Source organism: Gorilla gorilla, chromosome 1 (genome assembly GCF_029281585.2).
Source record: "Gorilla gorilla gorilla isolate KB3781 chromosome 1, NHGRI_mGorGor1-v2.1_pri, whole genome shotgun sequence".
NCBI classification, from domain to species: domain Eukaryota; kingdom Metazoa; phylum Chordata; class Mammalia; order Primates; family Hominidae; genus Gorilla; species Gorilla gorilla.
The window spans coordinates 238,592,570-238,616,737 of record NC_073224.2 but is presented as its reverse complement, the minus strand read 5'-3'; the positions used below and the strand labels follow the sequence as shown (position 1 = coordinate 238,616,737).

Sequence of the window (24,168 nt, the reverse complement as noted above, 5' to 3'; positions counted from 1 at the left end):
TGGGCCACATCTAGCTGTTCACCAGCTCAACCTGTGGCTGGGCTGGGCATGTTCCAGCCTGCTTGTGTTATAGCTTGTATCCATGTATGGCAGTTCCCAAGTTCTTGTCCCGTGTCCAAGAAGAATGAGGAGATGCTGCCAATCGAAGTGTGAGAAGGGCAGAGAAGAATTTTATTGAGAGACGGAACAGCTCTCAGCAGACAGGGGGTGCACGGGTGGTTCCCGACCTGAAGTCAGGTGGTTTCTCTCCTAGTGTGGCTGGGTCCGGGGCATTTATGGGCTCAGAATGGGGGAGTGCATGCTGATGGGCTTGTGATTATGCAAAAAAGGCTTAAACAAAGGTACCACTCAAAGGTGGGCATGCCAGTGTAGAAAATGAATTAGGAAAAGATAGGTACATGTAAAATAGGTGAAGGGTGGGGATCAATCAGAGGAAAGCAGCCAAATGGGAAGATGGGTTCTCAATCCAGGCTGAGGATTTAATTTGTAGCTTGGCTTTCAGGCTTTAAACTGTCTTTGGCTCGGAGGTGGGGTTTCACTGGGAACCTGTCCCTGTCTGCCTAGGATTTGTCTGCCTCCTGTCACTATCAAAAGGTGGGGTCTGGGGGTTAGGTTAGTGTGGTTGTTGCTTGGGCTGGGCTGCAGGCCTGATCTCCTGGCCAGTGGGAAGGGGAGGCTGTTGGCACACAGTGTTGTTGGGGGGGCTTCACAGTTAACCAAGCCATCCCCCATGCTGGCTGTGAGGCACCAGCAGAATTGAGGGCCTCGGGAACCCACGTGCTGCTGTGTGAGGCTGTCACGGCCATGAGGATGACCACAACCACGAGGGCTGTGGGGGGTCCCCTGAGGGTCCAGCAGCACTAACAGGAAGGAACCACACATTCAGGTCTCTAAACTCAGTTTAAGTCATAGACAGAGAATCAGGACTGCCATGGCCATGGAACAGTCCCTTGTTCCTGAGAGCCTCGGGGCTGCTGCTGCTAAAACTCAGATGCTGCTAAAACTCGGATGCACAGTTTAACTCTGAGTTGTGTGACTGCTGTGTGGCTCACATTCACAGCCTCACTACTGAAACGTGGGCACTGAGTGGGAAGGAACTGGATGCTGAAGCTTGGCATGGGGATGTCTGGTTGGGCTCAGATAAAGCTGAGAATTGTGAACCCCCTGGTTCTCTGAGCTTCTCCTTCCAGGGGAAGCAGCTTGTCCTCCAAGATCTGAGAGTAGCCTTTATTTATTTATTTTTGTTCTGCTTGAAAACGCTGTGATAAGCTTACCTGGCCAGTTGCCTAGAAATGATGCTCAGTTTATTTAACCACCATAGCCACCCTGTTGCCTCTAGAACCTCAGTGTGCTCCCAGGGAGGGGAAGGGTCAAGTACAAAGCCTGACTCAGGAAGGAACCACTTTCACACCAAAATGCTCGTAAGATGTTACAAATTCACACACGGAGACCTGGGAACCGTGTGGGAATGGAGGGTAGGGTATTAATGCAGCTGGACCGGCTTGGCTTTATTGATGCAGGTACACTTACTAGAGATTCTGAATTTAATGCACTAGCTCACATTAGCTGCTGGAAATGACTCTACCAGTTTACTTGGTTGAATGAAATCTGGATTTGCTGGCGGTCTACAGTTAATGAAGGGGAGATGCTGGAATGTCCCTGGTGTAACGTCGAGGCAGGAATCGTGCAAAGCAAGGGCCACCCTCCATCCCAGCCTGATTTCTCTCCACCTCCAGCTGAGCACTGAGGAAGATGCAGGCCGGGGGCTGCCCGGGGAAGTGGTGGATCTGCAGACAGCGTGAGCTCCTGGAGCGTCAGGACCCAGAGCAGCTGTGGACATGCCCCTCCAGGCGGGACACCCAGGCCTCGGGGACGACTGCGTCCATGCCTTAAGGGCTGCTGGTTGTGGGTGTCTGCTTGGTCCTGGAGGAACTACCTCAGGAAAAGCCAGGGCTGGACCCCAGCAGGGATGGGATAAGGGGAACCGAGACTCACCCACTGTGCTCAGGGCAGAGGTGGTGGGCCGCGGGAACGGGCGTGTCTTTGTCTATCTGGACTGCCCCAACAGAATAGCAGAAACAGGTGGTTCATCAACAGATACTTATTTCTCACAGTTCTGGAGGCTGGAAGCCCAAGATGAAGGTGCCAGCTCGCTCTCTAGTGAGGGCCCCTTCCTGGTTCACAGACAGCTTCTCACTGGGTCTCCGCATGGTGGAGGGGCTTGGGAGAACTCTGGGGTCTCTTTTATAAGGACACTAATCCCACTTATGAGGTTCCACCCCTGGTCATCTCCCAAAAGCCCCACTTCTGATACCATAACCTTGGGGGTTAGGATCGCAACACATAAAGTTTGGGGGAATGCAGACATTCAGAGCCCACAAGGAGCCAGGCCAAAGGCTGATGAGAGATACCTGCTGGGTGAGCTGGTGGTGGAGGGGGCAGCTCCCTGGTGGGGGAGAAACACAGCGATCCTGAGGTCCGGGAGGAGCCTCAGCGGGGCTGGCATCTACACTCAGCCTTGCACGGATGGATGGGGCAGGACATCCCAGGCGAGGACTGTAGGAGCAGGGAACGTGGTGGGGGAGGGCACCCCTAGGGGATGCCTCCCCACTGCCTCCACCTGGCCCCGACACTGGAGCAGGTCCTTCTGCTGTGACCAGGCTCTCTGGACCAGCCCTTGCCTCCTCTGCCTCGGTGCTGACTGGCCCACCTGACCCGAGGAACTTGCGTGTCCCTGAACTTAGCTCTTGGGCTGCTGACAGGTGTTTGTTGAGTCCTTGAGCACATGGTTGAAGACAGGGAGGGAAGGGTGGATGGGGAGCTGGCAGGCGGAAGATGGATCGAATTGGTGCCTGCGCTGGGGAACCCCGGAAGAGGGGGACTGCGTGAAGATACCGAGCGGGGAAGGCGAGGAGCAGGGCTGAAGGTCCCTGTCAGGGCCCTCTCCCACTGTGGGCTGCCCATCCCCGAGGTACTCAAGGTGGGAGGCGCTGACCCTTTACCCAGACCCCTGTGGCCAGAGACACATAGGCGGTGCCAGCTGATGAAGGGGCATGGGGGTTGAGGAGTGGGTGAGGCCTGCGGAGGAGGGGGGCTACCCAGCCCTGCACCTGCTGCCTGGGGGCCCCACTTCCATGCAGGGCGAGGAATAGGGCCCCTCCCTGCCTGACCCCCTGGACTGGGGTTCGTCAGATGATCCCAGAAGCCAAGTGGGTGGAGAGGCAGGGGGTCTGTCTGTGGGTTCAAGACCATGGAAGGAAGCGGCAGACAAGGGGACAGAAATGGGACAAATGCAAGTGCCCAGGAGGAGAGAGAAGCCAGGAGAGGGGGTCGTGGCCCTGTCTCCCCACGGTGAAGTCAGGCAGGGCTTGGGGGCACGTTTTGCACCGAGTCAGCCCACCCAGCATGTCTCTCGCCCATGGCCATGAGAGAAAGCCCCGGGCTGAGGCCTCAGTCTGTGACACTCACAGTGATGGGCAAAGGCTGGCTGCCTCTGCCCCACCCAGAAGTCCCTAAGCTCACTGGCAGCTGCAAGGCCTGGGGACGTTTAACCCACGTATAGGAACAAGCTGTTCTCTCGCTCTGTGGAAGCACCGATACCTCCCAGCAGCTTCGGGAGACAGGTCTGGTGGGAGCCTGGGGACTGTGCTCATCAGGGCCCCTCGGTGGTCCCTCTGCTTGGAAGGGAGGGGCCTGTGGAGGAGGGAGGAAGTTTACCTCCAGCACACTGGATTCTCGATGAAGGGCCCCCATGAAAGCACCCTGAAAGGTCAGCTTGGGGTATGGGCTGGCTGGGCCCATTTGGGAGCTCTGTCTCTGGAGAGGGCCCAGGCTCTGCTGGAGGCTGGCCCAAGGCTCAGGGTCCAAGCAAAACGCAGCTTCACACCCAAGGAGGGGCTTCTGGGGCTGGTACCATCTCCCCAAGGGCCCCAGGAGTCTGGCCTCAATCCTGTCCAACCTGTAGGATCCCAGGCCAGGGACGAGACCTGGGGCTGCTTCTTCAAGGTCTGAGCCCCAGGTGTGGGCCAAGAGGGCCCCAACTGCAGGGACCAGGTTGCTGGTGGTAGAAGGGACTGTGAAGCTTCTAGGATGGTCCCTTCATGCAAGTAGGAAGCTGTCCCCTTTCCTTTCCAAGGCAAAGAGGTGTGAGGCTGGCTGTCCAACACTGACTCATGCTGGGGCAGGGAAGCGGGGTGTGGGGAGGGCTGGGAAGGGGGTATGGGGAGGGCTGGGAAGGGGGATGTGGGGAGGGCTGGGAAGGGGTGTGTGGGGAGGGTGGGAACGGGGGCTGTGGGGAGGGTTGGGAAGGGGGGCTGTGGGGAGGGTTGGGAAGGGGGGCTGTGGGGAGGGTTGGGAAGGGGGGCTGTGGGGAGGGTTGGGAAGGGGTGTGTGGGGAGGGCTGGGAAGGGGGTGTGGGGAGGGCAGGGCAGGTACCTCCCCGATTTGGGGAGCTGGGTACACCCCTGGGCCTGGACATCAGGTGCAGATGCTAGGGTGGCCCTGTGATTAGGGCTGGGAGAGGGTCAGGCCCAGTCACTGTAGCCAGCAGCCTGAGGATGCCTCCCTCCGGATTCTGGCCTTCAGTCTCTTCAGGCCACGGTGGTCGGGGTCCACCAGGAGGCCGCTCTCTACCGCCGTCCAGGCCTCTGCGTGATGCTGCTCCTCCAGGCAGCACTCCCCGCGAACGAGGAACATGCGTGCAGTGGGGGCCCGGCCTGGCTGCTTGCACAGGCTGTTCTGGGCCAAGGTGGGCGCCAGCTTCAGGGCCTGGGCAAAGGCCCCTGCGGCCGCCGCCTCATTCCCCAGGCTCAGCAGCAGGCGACCCTGACAGCAGAAGTCCTCTGCCCGCCTTGGGAGGTCACCATCCCCCAGTGCCTCCTGGAGCACATGGTCCAGGTCCCTGAGGGCCCGGCCAAACTCCTGCAGCTCGGCCAGGCAGGTGGCCCGCAGACGCAGGTGACAGGCACTGCTGCCACCGGCCAGGACAGACAGTGAACAGTAGCCCAGCGCCTGCCTGGGTTGCCCTGCGTCCAGGAGGGTGCCGGCTTCCTGGGCCGCGGCCTGCACAGAGGACAGAGAGAGAGGCAGGGAGAGTGGGGTCAGCCCCAAAAGCCCGGCCGCCCCTGCCCTGCAGAGGTCCTCTGCACAGCCAGCTTCTGCTGGCTCCCTGGGGATGGCGGGGCCCTAGACTGCACAGGAGCTGCCCACTGCTTCTGGAGGGGCTGGCTGACCATGGGCAAGGGCAGGAAGGGGGACCCAGGGTAGAGGACCCCTCCCTGCAATTCCCACTGCCCTGCAACCTGCCAAAGTGCTGTTCTGACCCTTGGCCCAAGGCCTGGCATCCTTGCCCACTGCTCTTCTCCCTGGGCCTCGGATCAGGGACCTGGATTTACCTCCTCATGGTCCCCTCCTGGCAGCCCTACCGCCCCACCGGCTGGGCCCAGGTTCCCTTGCCTGGGTGACCACAGCGGCCTCCTCCCTCTGTCCCTCTGGGCCAAGTCACCTCTCCATAGGGCCCTCTGAGGGGGCTGCTGCCCAGCCCTTCCACTCTGCCCACCTTCTGAAGGCTGCTCCAGGCCTCAGGACAGTGGCAGACATGGCCTTTGCCTGGTCTCTGAGCACGTGCACCCTAGCCCCTCTCCCTGGGGCTGCTGGACGGAGGGCACAGCCTGTGCTGTGGGCTGCTGCTGGCCAGGCCTGCCTGCCCCCCCACTCCTCCCAGGCACTTTCCTGAGCCCACCCAGACCCAATCGCCTCATCTCTGACCCAGTTTTTTCACGGAGTCAACCACGACCAGAAATCCGCTCGCCTCGCTGGGCTCCTCCTCCGCTCAAGAACCTGCAGGGGTTCCCCGCTGCCTGAGGAACACGCCACGGTGCAGGCCCCGCCTTTCTCGCTGGCGCTGCCTCTTTCCCAGCAGCCCGGCGGTCCTCGACGCTACCTCCCCCGGGCGGCGCAGCGCACCCAGGACCCCGCCAGGCTTGGCCGCACGGGACGAAGCCCAGGCCCACGCCCGGGGTCCGTGCAGGGAGCGAGGGGGTCCCACGGTCCCGGCTTTGCTGCTGGGCTCCCGCAGGGCACAGTGCGGCCTCTTCTGCCAGCTGTGAGCGGCGCTCAGCAGGGCAGGGGCTCGAAACCCCGTCCCTCGCCTGCGGTGCGGCCCGCGGGACCGCCCCTCTCCGGGCGGAGGCACCTGACCCCGACGCGTAGCTCACGGCCCGGGATGGTAGTGAAGCCTCGGCCCGCGCAGGACCCGCACATTTGGGCCGGGTCCATGGCAGCAGGAGGGCGAGGCCCCGAGCAGCCGTCGGACCCCGGGAGCCCCCGGGCCGCCCCAGTGGGGAAGGGCGCTCAATCCGACCCCAGACTCCCCTGAACCCGCGGCTCGGGCCGCGCAGGCGCAGTGCCACCCGGAAGGGGCCGCCTGCCGAGGGGCGGGGCGCAGGAAGCGGGGCGAAACCACTGTTGGCTCATTTCCGGGTGGGTCCCCGTCTCCAGGCAACCATTTCGCGTCGTGCAGATTCTTGCCTCTGCCGGGAGCCGCCTCCTGGCGTCGCAGCCCAGCCGTATTCTTCAGCCTCGGAGACCCGCGCCCAGCCCCGCCTCCGGGCTCGGTGACCCCCGTTCAGGAGACCCCATCTAGCCGCCTCCTCTGGGCTCCGGGACCATGGCCCCAGCCAGGCTTCCCGCCCCCTGCCAGGCCCTGCTCCCACCTCGAAGACCCCAGCACAGCCCCCTCCTCCTGGCTTGGAAACCCCCAGTCCCTCTGGGAGCTCTGAGACCCCCCCCCCCCCCCCCAAGCCCGGCTGCCTCCTCTAGGTCCCGATAACCCAATCTCAGCGTTGCTCTTCAGCTCGGGGGGGGCGGCGGCGCCCCCTCTGCAGCACCGAACTGCGCCTCACACTGGTGTAGCCCCGACTCCGCCATGAGCTCCCTGTTCTTCCTAGTGTGGTTTCTGTTTTCCTAGGCGGCCCCGGAGTGCTAGAACCCGATGGTGTCAGGAAGCATTAAGGAGGTGAAATCCTGCCCAGGCCCCACTGGGGTGTAGTTCTGCCTCTGGGACCCCAAAGCCTGCTGTGCTCTTGGCCTCCCAGCCTGCCTTGTCCCCACGTGCCTTCTCCCGGCCTGCCATGGGTTTGGGGTGGGCTTCCTGCCGGGTAAGGTGCCCCTGGCTGGCTCAGTCTGGCCCTGAGGGCAAGGTCCTCTTCCCTCTCTTGCACCCAAGTCACCTGTGGCTTATACTTCCCATACAAAGAGGCTGAGAGGTCGGTGGGGTTGTAGGGCTAAGGTGGCCAGAGACCGTCTTCCTGGGCCAGAAGTGGGTGCCTCCCACCCCACCCCAAACCTAACTGAAATCAACCCAACCGCAGAGAGTGAAGAAAGGCTGCCCCAGTGGTGGGCCCGGGGGTCTCATGCCTGTGTGCTGGGGAAGGTTGGGGTGGGAGATCTGTGGGGTTCTTTGGGCACCTGGGCAAGGCTCTGCCGCTCCGAGGCCTCCAGGAGATGCAGCAGGCAGCTGAGATCCGGGGCATCCACCTCGGCCAGGCTCTGCAGGTCCCTTGCAGCCCCTGGCACGTCTCCCTTCTTGAGCCGGAGCAGGCCCAGCCGGGCCCGGGCTGCCTCTGACGTTGGGGCAGGGTGCAGGGCTTTTTCCAGGTGGGTGCCAGCTTCCTCGTAGCTGCCTGTCAGGGATTCAGGAGGGACAGTCAGTGTGTGGGGTTGGGCAGAGGTGCAAGAGAGCTGAGACTCGCTGGCGGCTCCTTCCCTGCCCTGTGCTGGCTTGCGGGGAGCTGATGATGGCTCAGCCCAGGAAGAAGGAGCCGGGAGCAGAGGTGCACCGTGATTCCAGGCAGGTCACAGGGACTCACCTCTGACCCCACTCCATGATGCTGAGCTACCACACTGTGGGCACTACAAGGGGCTGCTTTCTCTCCCGGGCAACTAGAGGCAAACTCTGGGCCTGCTGGAGCAGAGTGGCATGTGGGGAGCAGCCCTGGGGCCCCTGAAGCCCTTGGTGGGCAAATGCAGACTGCAGAGAGAGCTCCCCTTTGGAATTAGTGGTGAAGTGGTTTCCACATAACCAGGGGGATGTGGAAATCCGCGGGAAGGGCCTGCATGTCGGCCCATGGGGCTTCTGACAGTTCCTCCTGGAACAGGGCCTGCCATCCCGTGGGTGCCCGAGAAACAACGACTGGAGGTGCATGGATGAATGAGGGGGCCGAGGGTCCAAGACCTTTCAAAGACCAAGATCACCCCTCGGTTTCTCCTCCATTGCAAGCAAAGAGCCACCCGGGTAAAGCAGAGGAGAGCCTTTTGAACGCCAGGCCTCACACAGGGAGCAGGGCCAGAGGTCATGGGATTTGGGGTGGAAGGGACCTTGGAAGCTGTTGTGGTCCGGGTCTCTTTCTTCCATTTTTACAGAACAGGATACAGAGGTCAGAGGAGCGGAGACAGAAGCCCAGACCCCGTGTTTCCCACCTTGGGGCCGCCGCATACCCCGTGCCATGAGAATGTCTGCCAGGAGGAGGTGCCAGTGCGGTTGCCCTGAGTCGATTTTGATCAGCGCCTCCCCCACAGCAAGGAGGCCCTGGGTGTCCTTGTCCTCGAGAGGGGTCCCAGTGTCTGGCAGCTGGCTCAGAAGGGCCCGGCAGTGGGAGTAGAGGCCCTGTGTGATGAGGGCCTGGGCTTCCGGCTTCAGAGAGTGGAGCTCAGGGACCACGGTCCCGGGGCCGAGCTTCAGAGCAGAGACGATGTCGTCCACGGCTTCCTGCAAGGAGGGAGGGCGGGCGGGTGCAGAGTTGTCCTAGGTAGAGAGACTGGGCAGAGGGTCAGAGTAGGAGGACTGGCTCTGTCTTTCTCATTCCCTGATCTTCTCCCTGGGGTCCTAGAGGGTCTGAACACCCAGCTTCCTGCCCCTTCCCGCTTCTCTGTGGCTGCAGCCTCCTACCATCCCTCCTGATTCTGGTTAGCATTTGAGGGGACTCAGCTCACTGACCTTGACCCTGAAAGTTGTCAGGCTCAGAACCCCTTTTCTGAGGCCAAACGCTGCTAATTTCCATCTCCTGAGGCTGCCTGCGGTCTGTGAGCCCTCCCTGGGTCCCTCGCTCTCCCAGCTTGTAGCTGGCTCCCTCCACGCCTGTCCCTCCCCACAGGGGCATCTGTTACCTCACAGTGGGGGAGGCTGGAGCTCCTTGGGTATCCCTGTGCTCCTCCCAGTGCCTGTGGCCTTGGGGACGCCGGAAGGGTAGAAAGCCCAGTTACTGCCCTCCCATAACTCCCAGAAGCAGTGGAAGGAGGGTGCCCAGCCCATCTGGTGCACAATACCGCGCCTGGCCCTAACTATGCCTCTTTATATTATCTTTCTAGCAATTGCCTTGCAGATTACAATACGTAGCCTTACAGCTGTGAACAAGCCCCCAGCTCCTAGGTGAGCACCCTACCACAGTCTATGTACAGTTAATATGGGGCCACTTTACCTAAAATGTGAGATCCCCACAGCAGTAAATTCCATTATTCCCATACTTTGTGTTATCGTTGTCATACACTGAGCAATACACTTCCTCACATAGTGCATTATTTCAAGTGAATTAATTATATATATATTTTGAGACAGGGTCCCTGTCTGTTGCCCAGGCTGGAGTGCAGTGGCATGATCTTGGTTCACTGCAACCTTGAACTCCTGGGCTGAAGTGATCCTCCCACTTCTGCCTCCGGAGTAGCTGGGACCACAGGCACATGCCACCACACCGAGCTCATTTTAAAATCTTTTTGTACAAATGGGGTCTTGATATATTGCCTGGGCTGGTATGGAACTTCTGGTCTCAAGCCATCCTCCCACCTTGGCCTCCCAAAGTACTGGGATTACAGGTGTGAGCTACCACACCTGGCCTGTTTTTAATTTAGATAGCTTTGTTCAAAGAAATTAAAAGAAGAAATAAATACATCATTTTGTATTTGCAGATGCTTTTCATTTCTTCCAGCAGAGAATTTCTATCAGGCATCAGTTCTCTTCAATTTCACCACCTTCCCTCAGGATCTGCTGTGGTGTCATTGACTGATGACCAATCTCTCAGCTTCCATTTGTCCAACGGGTCTTTAATGTCACCCTCGTTTCTGAAGGACATTTTAACAAGATGGATAATTCTGGCTTGGTACTTTTTTCTTTTAGTGCCTTAAAGGTGCTGTCCCATTGTCTTCTGGGTTCCATTGTTTGTGGGACAGTCATTCGTGTTGTTGTATGTCAATATTTCACCCCTCTGGTTGCTTTTAAGATGTTCTCTTTATCTTTTTTTTTCAGGAACTTGACCAAGATGTGCCTTCTTAGGGGTGGTTCTCTTTGTATTTTTCCTCTTGGGATTTGTTGAGCTTCTTGGGAATTTTTCTGCTGTTATTTCTGTGTATATTTGTCCCATTCATTCTCCGTATTCTCTGGGAGTCCAGTCACATGTATGCTAGACGGCCTGAAATTGTCCCACCGGTCACTGAAGGTTTCTTCATTTATTTTTTTAATTTTTAAAAGTTTTTTAGAGGCCAGGTGCAGTGGCTCACGCCTGTAATCCCAGCATGTTGGGAGGCCGAGGTGGGCAGATCCAGAGGTCAGGAGATCGAGACCATCCTGGCCAACATGGTGAAACCCCATCTCTACTAAAAATACAATAAAAATACAAAACTTAGCCAGGCATAGTGGTGGGTGCCTGTAGTCCCAGCTACTCAGGAGGCTGAGGCAGGAGAATTGGTTGATCCCAGGAGGTGGAGGTTGTGGTGAGCTGAGATTGTGGCACTGCACTCCAGCCTAGGTGACAGAGTGAGACTCCATCTCTTCTAGAAAAAATTTTTTTTCTTTCTTTTTTTTATTTTGAGAGGGAGTCTCACTGTCGCCCAGGCTGGTCTCAAACTCCTGGGCTCAAGTGATGCTGCCACTTCGCCCTCCCAAAGTACCGGAATTACAGGTGTGAGCCATGATGCTCAGCTCAGCTCTCATCGTTTGAAACAGAGTTTTGTTTTTTGTTTTTTGTTTTCCCTGCTGTTCCTTAGATTGGATAATTTCCTTAGATTGGATAATTTTCTTTGGTCTATACTTGAGTTCACTAATCCTGCTTTGGCAGTTTCCAATCTGCTGTTGTGCCTGCCTAGTAAGTTTTTAATTCCAGATATGCTGCATTTCAGATCTAGGATCTCCACTTGATTATTACTGTTTTTTTTTTCCACATTCCTCTGCTAGGATTCTCCATCAGCTCCCTCATTCTAGCAAACATTTCTTTTACATGTTTATGTCACTGCTTTTAAAAGCCCTTGTGTGTAAATTCCAAACCTCTAAGCCACTCAGGGTCTGTTTCTATGAAGTACTTCTTCTCTTATTACGGGTCCCATTTCCCTGGTTCTCTGCGTGCCTAGCAGTTCTTGGTTTTGCGCTGGGCTCTGTGTCTGGCATGTGGTAGACAGGGCTGTGGTGCTGTCCTGCAAGGGGGCTGATTTCACTCTGGTGGGCAGGTAGATTACTGGTGGATCATTTTGGCCCTGCCGGGCTTTATCTTGTACTTTGCTAGGGGAGTATTGGTTTTTGAACTTAGTCCTAAAGTACAATCTTAATTTTAGGGTGTGGCCTTTCTGGGGTCTCAACTGAATGCCCAAGATGTTCAGAAAAGCCTCTCTGCGGCCTCCTGTCTCTCAGGGCACAGCTCTTTGCTGCCTGTTGTTTGGTGCCTGGAAACGTTTGCTCATGCATTATATCCAGTTTATACAGCTGTCAGGAGCCTGGAATGGCACCCACATCCCCAGGTGAGCATCTGACAGCCGGGAACAGCACCCCACACCCCAGGGGAGCATCTTACAGCCTGGAACAGCACCCCACACCCCAGGGGAGCATCTTACAGCCTGGAATAGAACCCCACACCTTCAGGGGAGCATCATAGAGCCTGGAACAGCATCCATACCCACAGGTGAATGTGTGACAGCCTGAAACAGCATTCTCCAACCCCAGGTGAGGATCTGACAACCTGGAATAGAACCCCACACACAGAGGTGAGCATATCTGACAGCCTGGAACAGCACCGCACACTCCCAGGTGAGCACAGGTGAACATCTGACAGCCTGGAATGGCACCCACACTCACAGGTGAGTGTGGGACAGACTGGAGCAGCATTCTCCAGCCCCAGGTGAACTTGCAACAATCCAAAACAGAACCCTACACACCCAGGTGAGCATCTGACAGCCAAGGATGGCACCCCACACACCTAGGGGAGCATCTTACAGCCTGGAACAGCACCCCACACCCCCAGGTGAGTATCTGACAGCCTGGGAATGCACCCCCACACCCAGTTGAGCATCTGAAACCCTATAGCACCACCCCCGACCAACAGGTGAAAATCTTACAGCCTGGAACGGCACCTTGCACCCCCAGGTGAGCATCTTCCAGCCTGAAACAGCACCCCACACCCCCAGGTGAGTGTCTTACAGCCTGGAACGGTATCCACACCCACAGATGAGTGTGTGACAGCCTAGAACAGCATTCTCCAACCCCAGGTGAGATTGTGACAATCTGGAAGAGGACCCCACAACCCCAGGTGAGCATCTGACAGCCTAAAACAGCACCCTCCACCCTTAGGTGATCATTTGACAGCCAGGAATGACAACCCACATAAGCATCTGACAGCCTAGAACGGCACCCCCCAGTTAGGTGAGAATCTGAATGCCTGGATCAATGCTCAAACCTTCAGGTGAGCATCTGACAGCCTGGAACAGCAGTGCCCACACCCAGGTGAGCATCTGAAACCCTCCAGCAGCACTCACCACCCCAAGGGGAGCATTTGACAGCCTGGAACAGCACCCTTCATGTTCAGGTGAGCATCTTGATAGTTTTGTTTTATTTTGAGATGGAGTCTCCATCTGTCCCCGAGGCTACAGGCCAGTGGTGCGATCGTGGCTCACTGCAGCCACCGCCCCCAGGTTTAATCGATTCTCCTGCCTCAGCCTCCTGAGTAGCTGCGACTACAGGCTGATTTTTGTATTTTTAGTAGAGACGGGGTTTCACCATGTTGACCAGGCTGGTCTTGAACTCCTGGTGATCCACCCACCTCGGCCTCCCAAAGTGCTGGGATTACAAGCTCGAGTCATCGCACGTGGCTGATAATCTGACAGTTTTAAAAGGCACCTCACACCCTCAGGTGAGCATCTGACAGCCTGGAATGGCGCTTGGCATCCCCAGGTGAGCTTCTGACAGCCTGGAATGGCAATCTGCATCCCCAGGTGAGCATCCGATAGCCTGGAATGGCACTCTACATCCCAAGGTGAGCATGTGACAGCCTGGAATGGCGCTTGGCATCCCCAGGTGAGCTTCTGACAGCCTGGAATGGCACTCTGCATCCCCAGGTGAGCATCCGATAGCCTGGAATGGCACTCTACATCCCCAGGTGAGCATCTGACAGCCTGGAACGGCACACCACACACACAGGTGAGCATCTGACAGCCTGGAATGGCACTCTGCATACCTAGGTGAGCTTTTGACAGCCTGGAATGGCACTCCACACCCTCAGGTGAGCTTCTGACAGCTTGGAATGGCACTCTACACCCTCAGGTGAGCTTCTGACAGCCTGGAATGGCACTCTACACCCTCAGGTGAGCATCTGACAGCCTGGAATGGCACTCTACATCCCCAGGTGAGCATCTGACAGCCTGGAATGGCACTGTGCATCCCCAGGTGAGCTTTTGACAGCCCGGAATGGCACTCTACACCCTCAGGTGAGCATCTGACAGCCTGGAATGGCACTGTGCATCCCCAGGTGAGCTTCTGACAGCCTGGAATGGCACTCTACACCCTCAGGTGAGCATCTGACAGCCTGGAATGGCACTCTACACCCTCAGGTGAGCTTCTGACAGCCTGGAATGGCACTCTACATCCCCAATTGAGCTTCTGACAGCCGGGAATGGCACTCTACACCCTCAGGTGAGCTTCTGACAGCCTGGAATGGCACTCTACACCCTCAGGTGAGCATCTGACAGCCTGGAATGGCACTCTACATCCCCAGGTGAGCATCTGACAGCCTGGAATGGCACTCTACAACCCGAGGTGAGCATCTGACAGCCTGGAACGGCACGCCACACACTCAGGTGAGCATCTGACAGCCTGGAATGGCACTCTGCACCCTCAGGTGAGATTCTGACAGCCTGGAATGGCACTCTACACCCTCAGGTTAGAATCTGACATCCTGGAATGGCACTCTACATCCCCAGGTGAGCTTCTGACAGCCTGGAATGGCACCCCACACCCTCAGGTGAGCATCTGACAGCCTGGAATGGCACTCTACACCTTCAGGTGAGCATCTGATATCCTGGAATGGCACTCTACATCCCCAGGTGAGCGTCTGACACCCTGGAATGGCACGTGACTCCCTCAGGTCAGGATCTGACAGCCTGGAATGGCACTTTACATCCCCTGGAGAGCTTCTGACAGCCTGGAATGGCACTCTACATCCCCAAGTGAGCATCTGACAGCCTGGAACGGCACCCCACTTCCTCAGGTGAGCATCTGACAGTCTGGAATGGCACTCTACATCCCCAGGTGAGCTTCTGACAGCCTGGAATGGCACTCTACACCCTCAGGTGAGCTTCTGACAGTCTAGAATGGCACTCTACACCCTCATGTGAGCATCTGACAGCCTGGAATGGCACTGTACATCCTCAGGTGAGCATCTGACAGCCTGGAATGGCACTGTGCATCCCCAGGTGAGCATCTGACAGCCTGGAATGGCACTCTACATCCCCAGGTGAGCTTCTGACAGCCTGGAACAGCACCTCACACCCTCAGGTGAGCATCTGACAGCCTGGAATGGCACTGTACACACTCAGGTGAGCATCTGACAGCCGGGAATGGCACTGTACATCCCCAGGGGAGCATCTGACAGCCTGGAACGGTACGCCACACCCTCAGGTGAGCATCTGACAGCCTGGAATGGCACTCTACACCCTCAGGTGAGCTTCTGACAGCCCGGAATGGCACTCTACACCCCCAGGTGAGCATCTGACAGCCTGGAATGGCACTCTGCATCCCCAGGTGTGCTTTTGACAGCGTGGAATGGCACCCCACACCATCAGGTGAGCATCTGACAGCCTGGAATGGCACTCTACATCCCCAGGTGAGCATCTGACAGCCTGGAACAGCACCTCACACCCACAGGTGAGTGTGTGACAGCCTGGAACAGCATTCTCCAACCCCAGGTGAGCTTGTGACAATCTGGAACAGGACCCCACTACCCCAGGTGAGCATGTGATAGCCGAAAACAGCACCGTCCACCCCCAGGGGATGATCTGATAGCCAAGAGTGTCACTACTACCCTGCGGTGAGAATCTGAGAGCCTGGATCAGGACTTAGACCTTCAGGTGAGTGTCTGAGAGCCTGGAACAGCACCCCACACCCCAAGGTGAGCATCTGACAGTGGGGAACAGCACCTCACACCCACAGATGACACTCTGACAACGTAGAATGTCACCCTGACCCGTAGGTGAGCATCTGAAACCCTGGATCAGCTCTCCCCATGCCAGGTGAGCATCTGACAGCAGGGAACAGCACTTGCCACCCCCAGGTGAGCCTCTGACAGCCTGAAACCAGACCCACACCACAGGTGAGCAGCTGACAGACTGCAACAGCACCCCACACCATCAAGCGAGCATCAGACAGCCCTAAATGACACCCCAACCCCCCAGGTGAGCATCACACCATCCAACTGGCACCCCAAACCCCCAATAAGCATCTGATAGCATGGAATGGCACTCTACATCCCCCGGTGAGCATCAGACAGCCGGGAATGGCACTCTACATCCCCAGGTGAGCATCTGACAGCCTGGAAAGGCACGCCACACAGTCAGGTGAGCATCTGACAGCCTGGAATGGTACTCTACATCCCCAGGTGAGCTTCCAACAGCCTGGAATGGCACTCTACACCCTCAGGTGAGCTTCTGACAGCCTGGAATGGCACTCTGCACCCTCAGGTGAGCTTCTGACAGCCTGGAATGGCACTTTACACCCTCAGGTGAGCTTCTGACAGCCTGGAATGGCACTCTACACACTCAGGTGAGCTTCTGACAGCCTGGAATGACACGGTACAACCTCAGGTGAGCATCTGACAGCCTGTAATGGCACTCTACATCCCCAGGTGAGCTTCTCACAGCCTGGAATGGCACCGCACACCCTCAGGTGAGCATCTGACAGCCTGGAATGGCACTCTACATCCCCTGGTGAACATCTGACAGCCTGGAACGGCACGGCACACCCTCAGGTGAGCATCTGACGGCCTGGAATGGCACTCTACATCCCCAGGTGAGATTCTGACAGCTTGGAATGGCAACCCACACCCTCAGGTGAGCATCTGACAGCCTGGAATGGCACTCTACATCCCCAGGTGAGCATCTGAAAGCCTGGAATGGCACTGTGCATCCCCAGGTGAGCATCTGACAGTCTGAAATGGCACTGTACATCCCCAGGTGAGGTTCTGACAGCCTGGATTGGCACTCTACAACCTCAGGTGAGCATCTGACAGCCTGGAATGGCACTCTACATCCCCAGGTGAGCACCTGACAGCCTGGAACCGCACGCCACACCCTCAGGTGAGCTTCTGATAGCCTGGAATGGCACTCTACACCCTCAGGTGAGCTTGTGACAGCCTGCAATGGCACTGTACACCCTCAGGTGAGCTTGTGACAGCCTGGAATGGCACTGTACACCCTCAGGTGAGCTTCTGACAGCCTGTAATGGCACTCTACACCCTCAGGTGGGCTTCTGACTGCATGGAATTGTACTCTACATCCTCAGGTGAGCATCTGAAAGCCTGAAATGGCACTCTACATCCCCAGGTGAGCATCTGACAGCCTGGAATGGCACTCTACAACCTCAGGTGAGCATCTGACAGCCTGGAAGTGCACCTCACACCCTCAGGTGAGCATCTGACAGCCTGGAATGGCATCCCACACCCTCAGGTGAGCATCTGACAGCCTGGAATGGCACTCTACACACTCCGGTGAGCATCTGACAGCCGGGAATGGCACTCTACATCCCCAGGTGAGCATCTGACAGCCTGGAATGGCACTGTGCATCCCCAGGTGAGCATCTGACAGCCTGGAATGGCACTCTACATCCCCAGGTGAGCATCTGACAGCCTGGTATGGCACTCTACATCCCCAGGTGAGCATCTAACAGCCTGGAATGGCACTCTACATCCCCAGGTGAGCATCTGACAGCCTGGAACAGGACCTCACTCGCTGAGGTGAGCATCTGACTGCCTGGAATGGCACTCTGCATCCCCAGGTGAGGTTCTGACAGCCTGGTATGGCACTCTACACCCTCAGGTGAGCATCTGACAGCCGGGAGTGGCACTCTACATCCCCACGTGAGCATCTGACAGCCTGGAATGGCACTCTACATCCCCAGGTGAGCTTCTGACAGCCTGGAATGGCACCCCACACCCTCAGGTGAGCATCTGACAGCCTGGAATGGCACTCTACATCCCCAGGTGAGCATCTGACAGCCTGGAGTGGCACTGTGCAGCCCCAGGTGAGCACCTGACAGCCTGCAACGGCACGCCACACCCTCAGGTGAGCATCTGACAGCCTGGAATGGCAGTCTACATCCCCAGGTGAGCTTCTGACAGCCTGGAATGGCACTCTACATCGCCAGGTGAGCATCTGACAGCCTGGAACGGCACGCCACACACTCAGGTGAGCATCTGACAGCCTGGAATGGCACTCTACATTCCCACGTGAGCTCCCAACAGCCTGGAATGGCACTCTACACTCTCAGGTGAGCTTCTGAGAGCCTGGAATGGCACTCTACACCCTCAGGTGAGCTTCTGAGAGCCTAGAATGGCACTCTGCACCCTCAGGTGAGCTTCTGACAGCCTGGAATGGCACTCTACACGCTCAGGTGAGCTTCTGACAGCATGGAATGGCACTGTACACCCTCAGGTGAGATTCTGACAGCCTGGAATGACACCGTATAACCTCAGGTGAGCATCTGACAGCCTGCAATGGCAGTCTACATCCCCAGGTGAGCTTCTGTAAGCCTGGAATGGCACCCCACACCCTCAGGTGAGCATCTGACAGCCTGGAATGGCACTCTACACACTCAGGTGAGCATCTGACAGCCGGGAATGGCACTCTACATCCCCAAGTGAGCATCTGACAGCCTGGAATGGCACTCTACATCCCCAGGTGAGCTTCTGACAGCCTGGAACGGCACGCCACACCTTCAGGTGAGCATCTGACAGCCTGGAATGGCACTCTACATCCCCTGGTGAGCTTCTGACAGCCTGGAATGGCACTCTGCATCCACAGGTGAGCATCTGACAGCCTGGATTGGCACTCTACATCCCCAGGTGAGCTTCTGACAGCCTGAAATGGCACCCCACACCCTCAGGTGAGCATCTGACAGCCTGGAATGGCACTCTACACCCTCAGGTGAGCTTCTGACAGCCTGGAATGGCACTCTACACCCACAGGTGAGTTTCTGACAGCCTGGAATGGCACTCTACACCCTCACGTGAGCATCTGACAGCCTGGAATGGCACTCTACACCCTCAGGTGGGCTTCTGACTGCATGGAATTGTACTCTACATCCTCAGGTGAGCATCTGACAGCCTGAAATGGCACTCTACATCCCCAGGTGAGCATCTGACAGCCTGGAATGGCACTCTACAACCTCAGGTGAGCATCTGACAGCCTGGAACTGCACCTCACACTCTCAGGTGAGAATCTGACAGCCTGGAATGGCAGTCTACATCCCCAGGTGAGCTTCTGACAGCCTGGAATGGCACTCTACATCGCCAGGTGAGCATCTGACAGCCTGGAACGGCACGCCACACACTGAGGTGAGCATCTGACAGCCTGGAATGGCACTGTACATTCCCAGGTGAGCTTCCAACAGCCTGGAATGGCACTCTACATCCCCTCGTGAGCTTCTGACAGTCTGGAATGGCACTCTGCATCCACAGGTGAGCATCTGACAGCCTGGATTGGCACTCTACATCCCCAGGTGAGCTTCTGACAGCCTGAAATGGCACCCCACACCCTCAGGTGAGCATCTGACAGCCTGGAATGGCACTCTACACCCTCAGGTGAGGTTCTGACAGCCTGGAATGGCACTCTACACCCACAGGTGAGTTTCTGACAGCCTGGAATGGCATTCTACACCCTCACGTGAGCATCTGACAGCCTGGAATGGCACTCTACACCCTCAGGTGGGCTTCTGACTGCATGGAATTGTACTCTACATCCTCAGGTGAGCATCTGACAGCCTGAAATGGCACTCTACATACCCAGGTGAGCATCTGACAGCCTGGAATGGCACTCTACAACCTCAGGTGAGCATCTGACAGCCTGGAACTGCACCTCACACCCTCAGGTGAGCATCTGACAGCCTGGAATGGCACTCTACATCCCCAGGTGAGCTTCCAACAGATTGGAATGGCACTCTGCACCCTCAGGTGAGCTTCTGACAGCCTGGAATGGCACTCTGCACCCTCAGGTGAGCTTCTGACAGCCTGGAATGGCACTCTACACCCTCAGGTGAGCTTCTGACAGCCTGGAATGGCACTCTACACCCTCAGGTGAGCTTCTGACAGGCTGGAATGACACGGTACAACCTCAGGTGAGCATCTGACAGCCTGTAATGGCACTCTACATCCCCAGGTGAGCTTCTCACAGCCTGGAATGGCACCCCACACCCTCAGGTGAGCATCTGACAGCCTGGAATGGCACTCTACACACTCCGGTGAGCATCTGACAGCCGGGAATGGCACTCTACATCCCCAGGTGAGCATCTGACAGCCTGGAATGGCACTGTGCATCCCCAGGTGAGCATCTGACAGTCTGAAATGGCACTCTACATCCCCAGGTGAGCTTCTGACAGCCTGGAATGGCACTCTATACCCTCAGGTGAGGTTCTGACAGCCTGGAATGGCACTCTACACCCTCAGGTGAGCTTCTGACAGCCCGGAATGGCACTCTACACCCTCAGGTGCGCATCTGACAGCCTGGAATGGCACTCTACATCCCCAGGTGAGCTTCTGACAGCCTGGAATGGCACCCCACACCCTCAGGTGAGCATCTGACAGCCTGGAATGGCACTCTGCATCCCCAGGTGAGCTTCTGACAGCCTGGAATGGCACTCTGCACCCTCAGGTGAGCATCTGACAGCCGGGCATGGCACTCTACATCGCCAGGTGAGCATCTGATTGCCTGGAGTGGCACTGTACAGCCCCAGGGGAGCACCTGACAGCCTGGAACGGCACTCCACACCGTCAGGTGAGCATCTGACAGCCTGGAATGGCAGTGTGCATCCCCAGGTGAGCTTCTGACAGCCTGGAATGGCACTCTACATCCCCAGATGAGCATCTGATAGCCGAGAATGGCACTCTACATCCCCAGGTGAGCATCTGCCAGCCTGGAATAGCACTCTACATCCCCAGGGGAGCATCTGATAGCCTAGAATGGCACTCTACATCCCCAGGTGAGCATCTGACAGCCTGGAACGGCACGCCACACACTCAGGTGAGCTTCTGACAGCCTGGAATGGCACTCTACATCCCCTGGTGAGCTTCTGCGAGCCTGGAATGGCACTCCGCATCCACTGGTGAGCATCTGACAGACTGGAATGGCACTCTACATCCCCAGGTGAGCTTCTGACAGCCTGGAATGGCACTCGACACCCTCAGGTGAGCATGTGACAGTCTGAAATGGCACTCTACATCCCCAGGTGAGCTTCTGACAGCCTGGAATGGCTCTCTACATCCTCAGGTGAGCACCTGACAGCATGGAACCGCACGCTACACCCTCAGGTGAGCTTCTGACAGCCTGGAATGGCACTCTACACCCACAGGTGAGCTTCTGACAGCCTGCAATGGCACTCTACACCCACAGGTGAGCTTCTGACAGCCTGAAATGGCACTGTACACCCTCAGGTGAGCTTCTGACAGCCTGTAATGGCACTCTACACCCTCAGGTGGGCTTCTGATAGCATGGAATTGTACTCTACATCCTCAGGTGAGCATCCGACAGCCTGGAATGGCACTCTACATCCGCAGGTGAGCATCTCACAGCCTGGAATGGCACTCTATAACCCCAGGTGAGCATCTGACAGCCTGGAACTGCACCTCACACCCTCAGGTGAGCATCTGACAGCCTGGAATGGCACTCTACATCCCCAGGTGAGCTTCTGACAGCCTGGAATGGCACTCTACACCCTCAGGTTAGCTTCTGACAGCCGGGAATGGCACTCTACAGCCTCACGTGAGCATCTGACAGCCTGGAATGGCAGTCTACATCCCGAGGTGAGCTTCTTACAGCCTGGAATGGCACCCCACACCCTCAGATGAGCATCTGACAGCCTGGAATGGCACTCTACACCCTCAGGTAAGGATCTGACAGCCTGGAATGGCACTCTACATCCCCAGGTGAGCATCTGACAGCCTGGTATGGCAGTCTACATCCCCAGGTGAGCATCTAACAGCCTGGAATGGCACTCTACATCCCCAGGTGAGCATCTGACAGCCTGAAACAGGACCTCACTCGCTGAGGTGAGCATCTGACTGCCAGGAATGGCACTCTGAATCCCCAGGTGAGGTTCTGACAGCCTGGTATGGCACGCCACACCCTCAGGTGAGCATCTGACAGCCTGGAATGGCAGTCTACATCCCCAGGTGAGCTTCTGACAGCCTGGAATGGCACTCTACATCGCCAGGTGAGCATCTGACAGCCTGGAACGGCACGCCACACACTCAGGTGAGCATCTGACAGCCTGGAATGGCACTCTACATTCCCAGGTGAGCTTCCAACAGCCTGGAATGGCACTCTACACTCTCAGGTGAGCTTCTGACAGCCTGTAATGGCACTCTACACCCTCAGGTGAGCTTCTGACAGCCTGGAATGGCACTCTGTACCCTCAGGTCAGCTTCTGACAGCCTGGAATGGCACTCTACACGCTCAGGTGAACTTCTGACAGCCTGGAATGGCACTCTACACCCTCAGGTGAGATTCTGACAGCCTGGAATGACACCGTATAACCTCAGGTGAGCCTCTGACAGCCTGCAATGGCAGTCTACATCCCCAGCTGAGCTTCTGACAGCCTGGAATGGCACTCTGCATCCACAGGTGAGAATCTGACAGCCTGGAATGGCACGCCACACCCTCAGGTGAGCATCTGACAGCCTGGAATGGCACTCTGCATCCCGAGGTGAGCTTCTGACAGCCTGGAATGGCACCCCACACCCTGAGGTGAGCATCTGACAGCCTGGAATGGCAGTCTACACCATCAGGTGAGATTCTGACAGCCTGGAATGGCACTCTACACACTCCGGTGAGCATCTGACAGCCGGGAATGGCACTCTACATCCCCAGGTGAGCATCTGACAGCCTGGAATGGCACTGTGCATCCCCAGGTGAGCATCTGACAGTCTGAAATGGCACTCTACATCCCCAGGTGAGCTTCTGACAGCCTGGAATGGCACTCTATACCCTCAGGTGAGGTTCTGACAGCCTGAAATGGCACTGTACACCCTCAGGTGAGCTTCTGACAGCCCGGAATGGCACTCTACACCCTCAGGTGAGCATCTGACAGCCTGGAATGGCACTCTACATCCCCAGGTGAGCTTCTGACAGCCTGGAATGGCACCCCACACCCTCAGGTGAGCATCTGACAGCCTGGAATGGCACTCTGCATCCCCAGGTGAGCTTCTGACAGCCTGGAATGGCACTCTGCACCCTCAGGTGAGCATCTGACAGCCTGGCATGGCACTCTACATCCCCAGGTGAGCACCTGACAGCCTGGAACGGCACTCCACACCGTCAGGTGAGCATCTGACAGCCTGGAATGGCAGTGTATATCCCCAGGTGAGCATCTGATAGACTAGAATGGCACTCTACATCCCCAGGTGAGCATCTGACAGCCTGGAATGGCACTCTACTTCCCCAGGGGAGCATCTGATAGCCTAGAATGGCACTCTGCATCCACTGGTGAGCATCTGACAGACTGGAATGGCACTCTACATCGCAGGTGAGCTTCTGACAGCCTGGAATGGCACTCGATACCCACAGGTGAGCATGTGACAGTCTGAAATGGTACTCTACATCCCCAGGTGAGCTTCTGACAGCCTGGAATGGCACTCTACATCCTCAGGTGAGCACCTGACAGCATGGAACCGCACGCCACACCCTGAGGTGAGCTTCTGACAGCCTGGAATGGCACTCTACACCCTCAGGTGAGCTTCTGACAGCATGGAATTGTACTCTACATCCTCAGGTGAGCATCTGACAGCCTGGAATGGCACCCTACATCCGCAGGTGAGCATCTCACAGCCTGGAATGGCACTCTATAACCCCAGGTGAGCATCTGACAGCCTGGAACTGCACCTCACACCCTCAGGTGAGCATCTGACAGCCTGGAATGGCACTCTTCATCCCCAGGTGAGCTTCTGACAGCCTGGAATGGCACTCTACACCCTCAGGTTAGCTTCTGACAGCCGGGAATGGCACTCTACAGCCTCACGTGAGCATCTGACAGCCTGGAATGGCACTCAATATCCGGAGGTGAGCTTCTGACAGCCTGGAATGGCACCCCACATCCTCAGGTGAGCATCTGACAGCCTGGAATGGCACTCTACACCCTCAGGTAAGGATCTGACAGCCTGGAATGGCACTCTACATCCCCAGGTGAGCATCTGACAGCCTGGTATGGCACTCTACATCCCCAGGTGAGCATCTAACAGCCTGGAATGGCACTCTACATCCCCAGGTGAGCATCTGACAGCCTGGAACAGGACCTCACTCGCTGAGGTGAGCATCTGACTGCCTGGAATGGCACTCTGCATCCCCAGGTGAGGTTCTGACAGCCTGGTATGGCACTCTACACCCTCAGGTGAGCATCTGACAGCCGGGAGTGGCACTCTACATCCCCACGTGAGCATCTGACAGCCTGGAATGGCACTCTACATCCCCAGGTGAGCTTCTGACAGCCTGGAATGGCACCCCACACACTCAGGTGAGCATCTGACAGCCTGGAATGCCACTCTGCACCCTCAGGTGAGCTTCTGACAGCCTGGAATGGCACTCTACACGCTCAGTGAGCTTCTGACAGCCTGGAATGGCACTCTACATCCCCAGGTGAGCATCTGACAGCCTGGAGTGGCA

The 24,168-nt window shown here is 57.1% G+C and overlaps 1 protein-coding gene across 1 annotated transcript in view; it reads right to left on the bottom strand.

Annotated features, from left to right (window-relative positions):
* Positions 1 to 148: 148 nt before the first annotated feature.
* Positions 149 to 24,168, bottom strand: part of TTC34 (tetratricopeptide repeat domain 34) — a 758,165-nt gene continuing 734,145 nt past the window's right edge. Inside the window, exons 7-9 of the mRNA XM_055349041.2 lie at positions 8,497 to 8,767; positions 7,468 to 7,682; positions 149 to 5,061 (exon numbers count right to left, since the gene is read on the bottom strand). Coding sequence (XP_055205016.2) covers positions 4,534 to 5,061; positions 7,468 to 7,682; positions 8,497 to 8,767 — 1,014 coding nt within the window. The 3' untranslated portion in view covers positions 149 to 4,533. The remainder of the gene's footprint in view (positions 5,062 to 7,467; positions 7,683 to 8,496; positions 8,768 to 24,168) is intronic.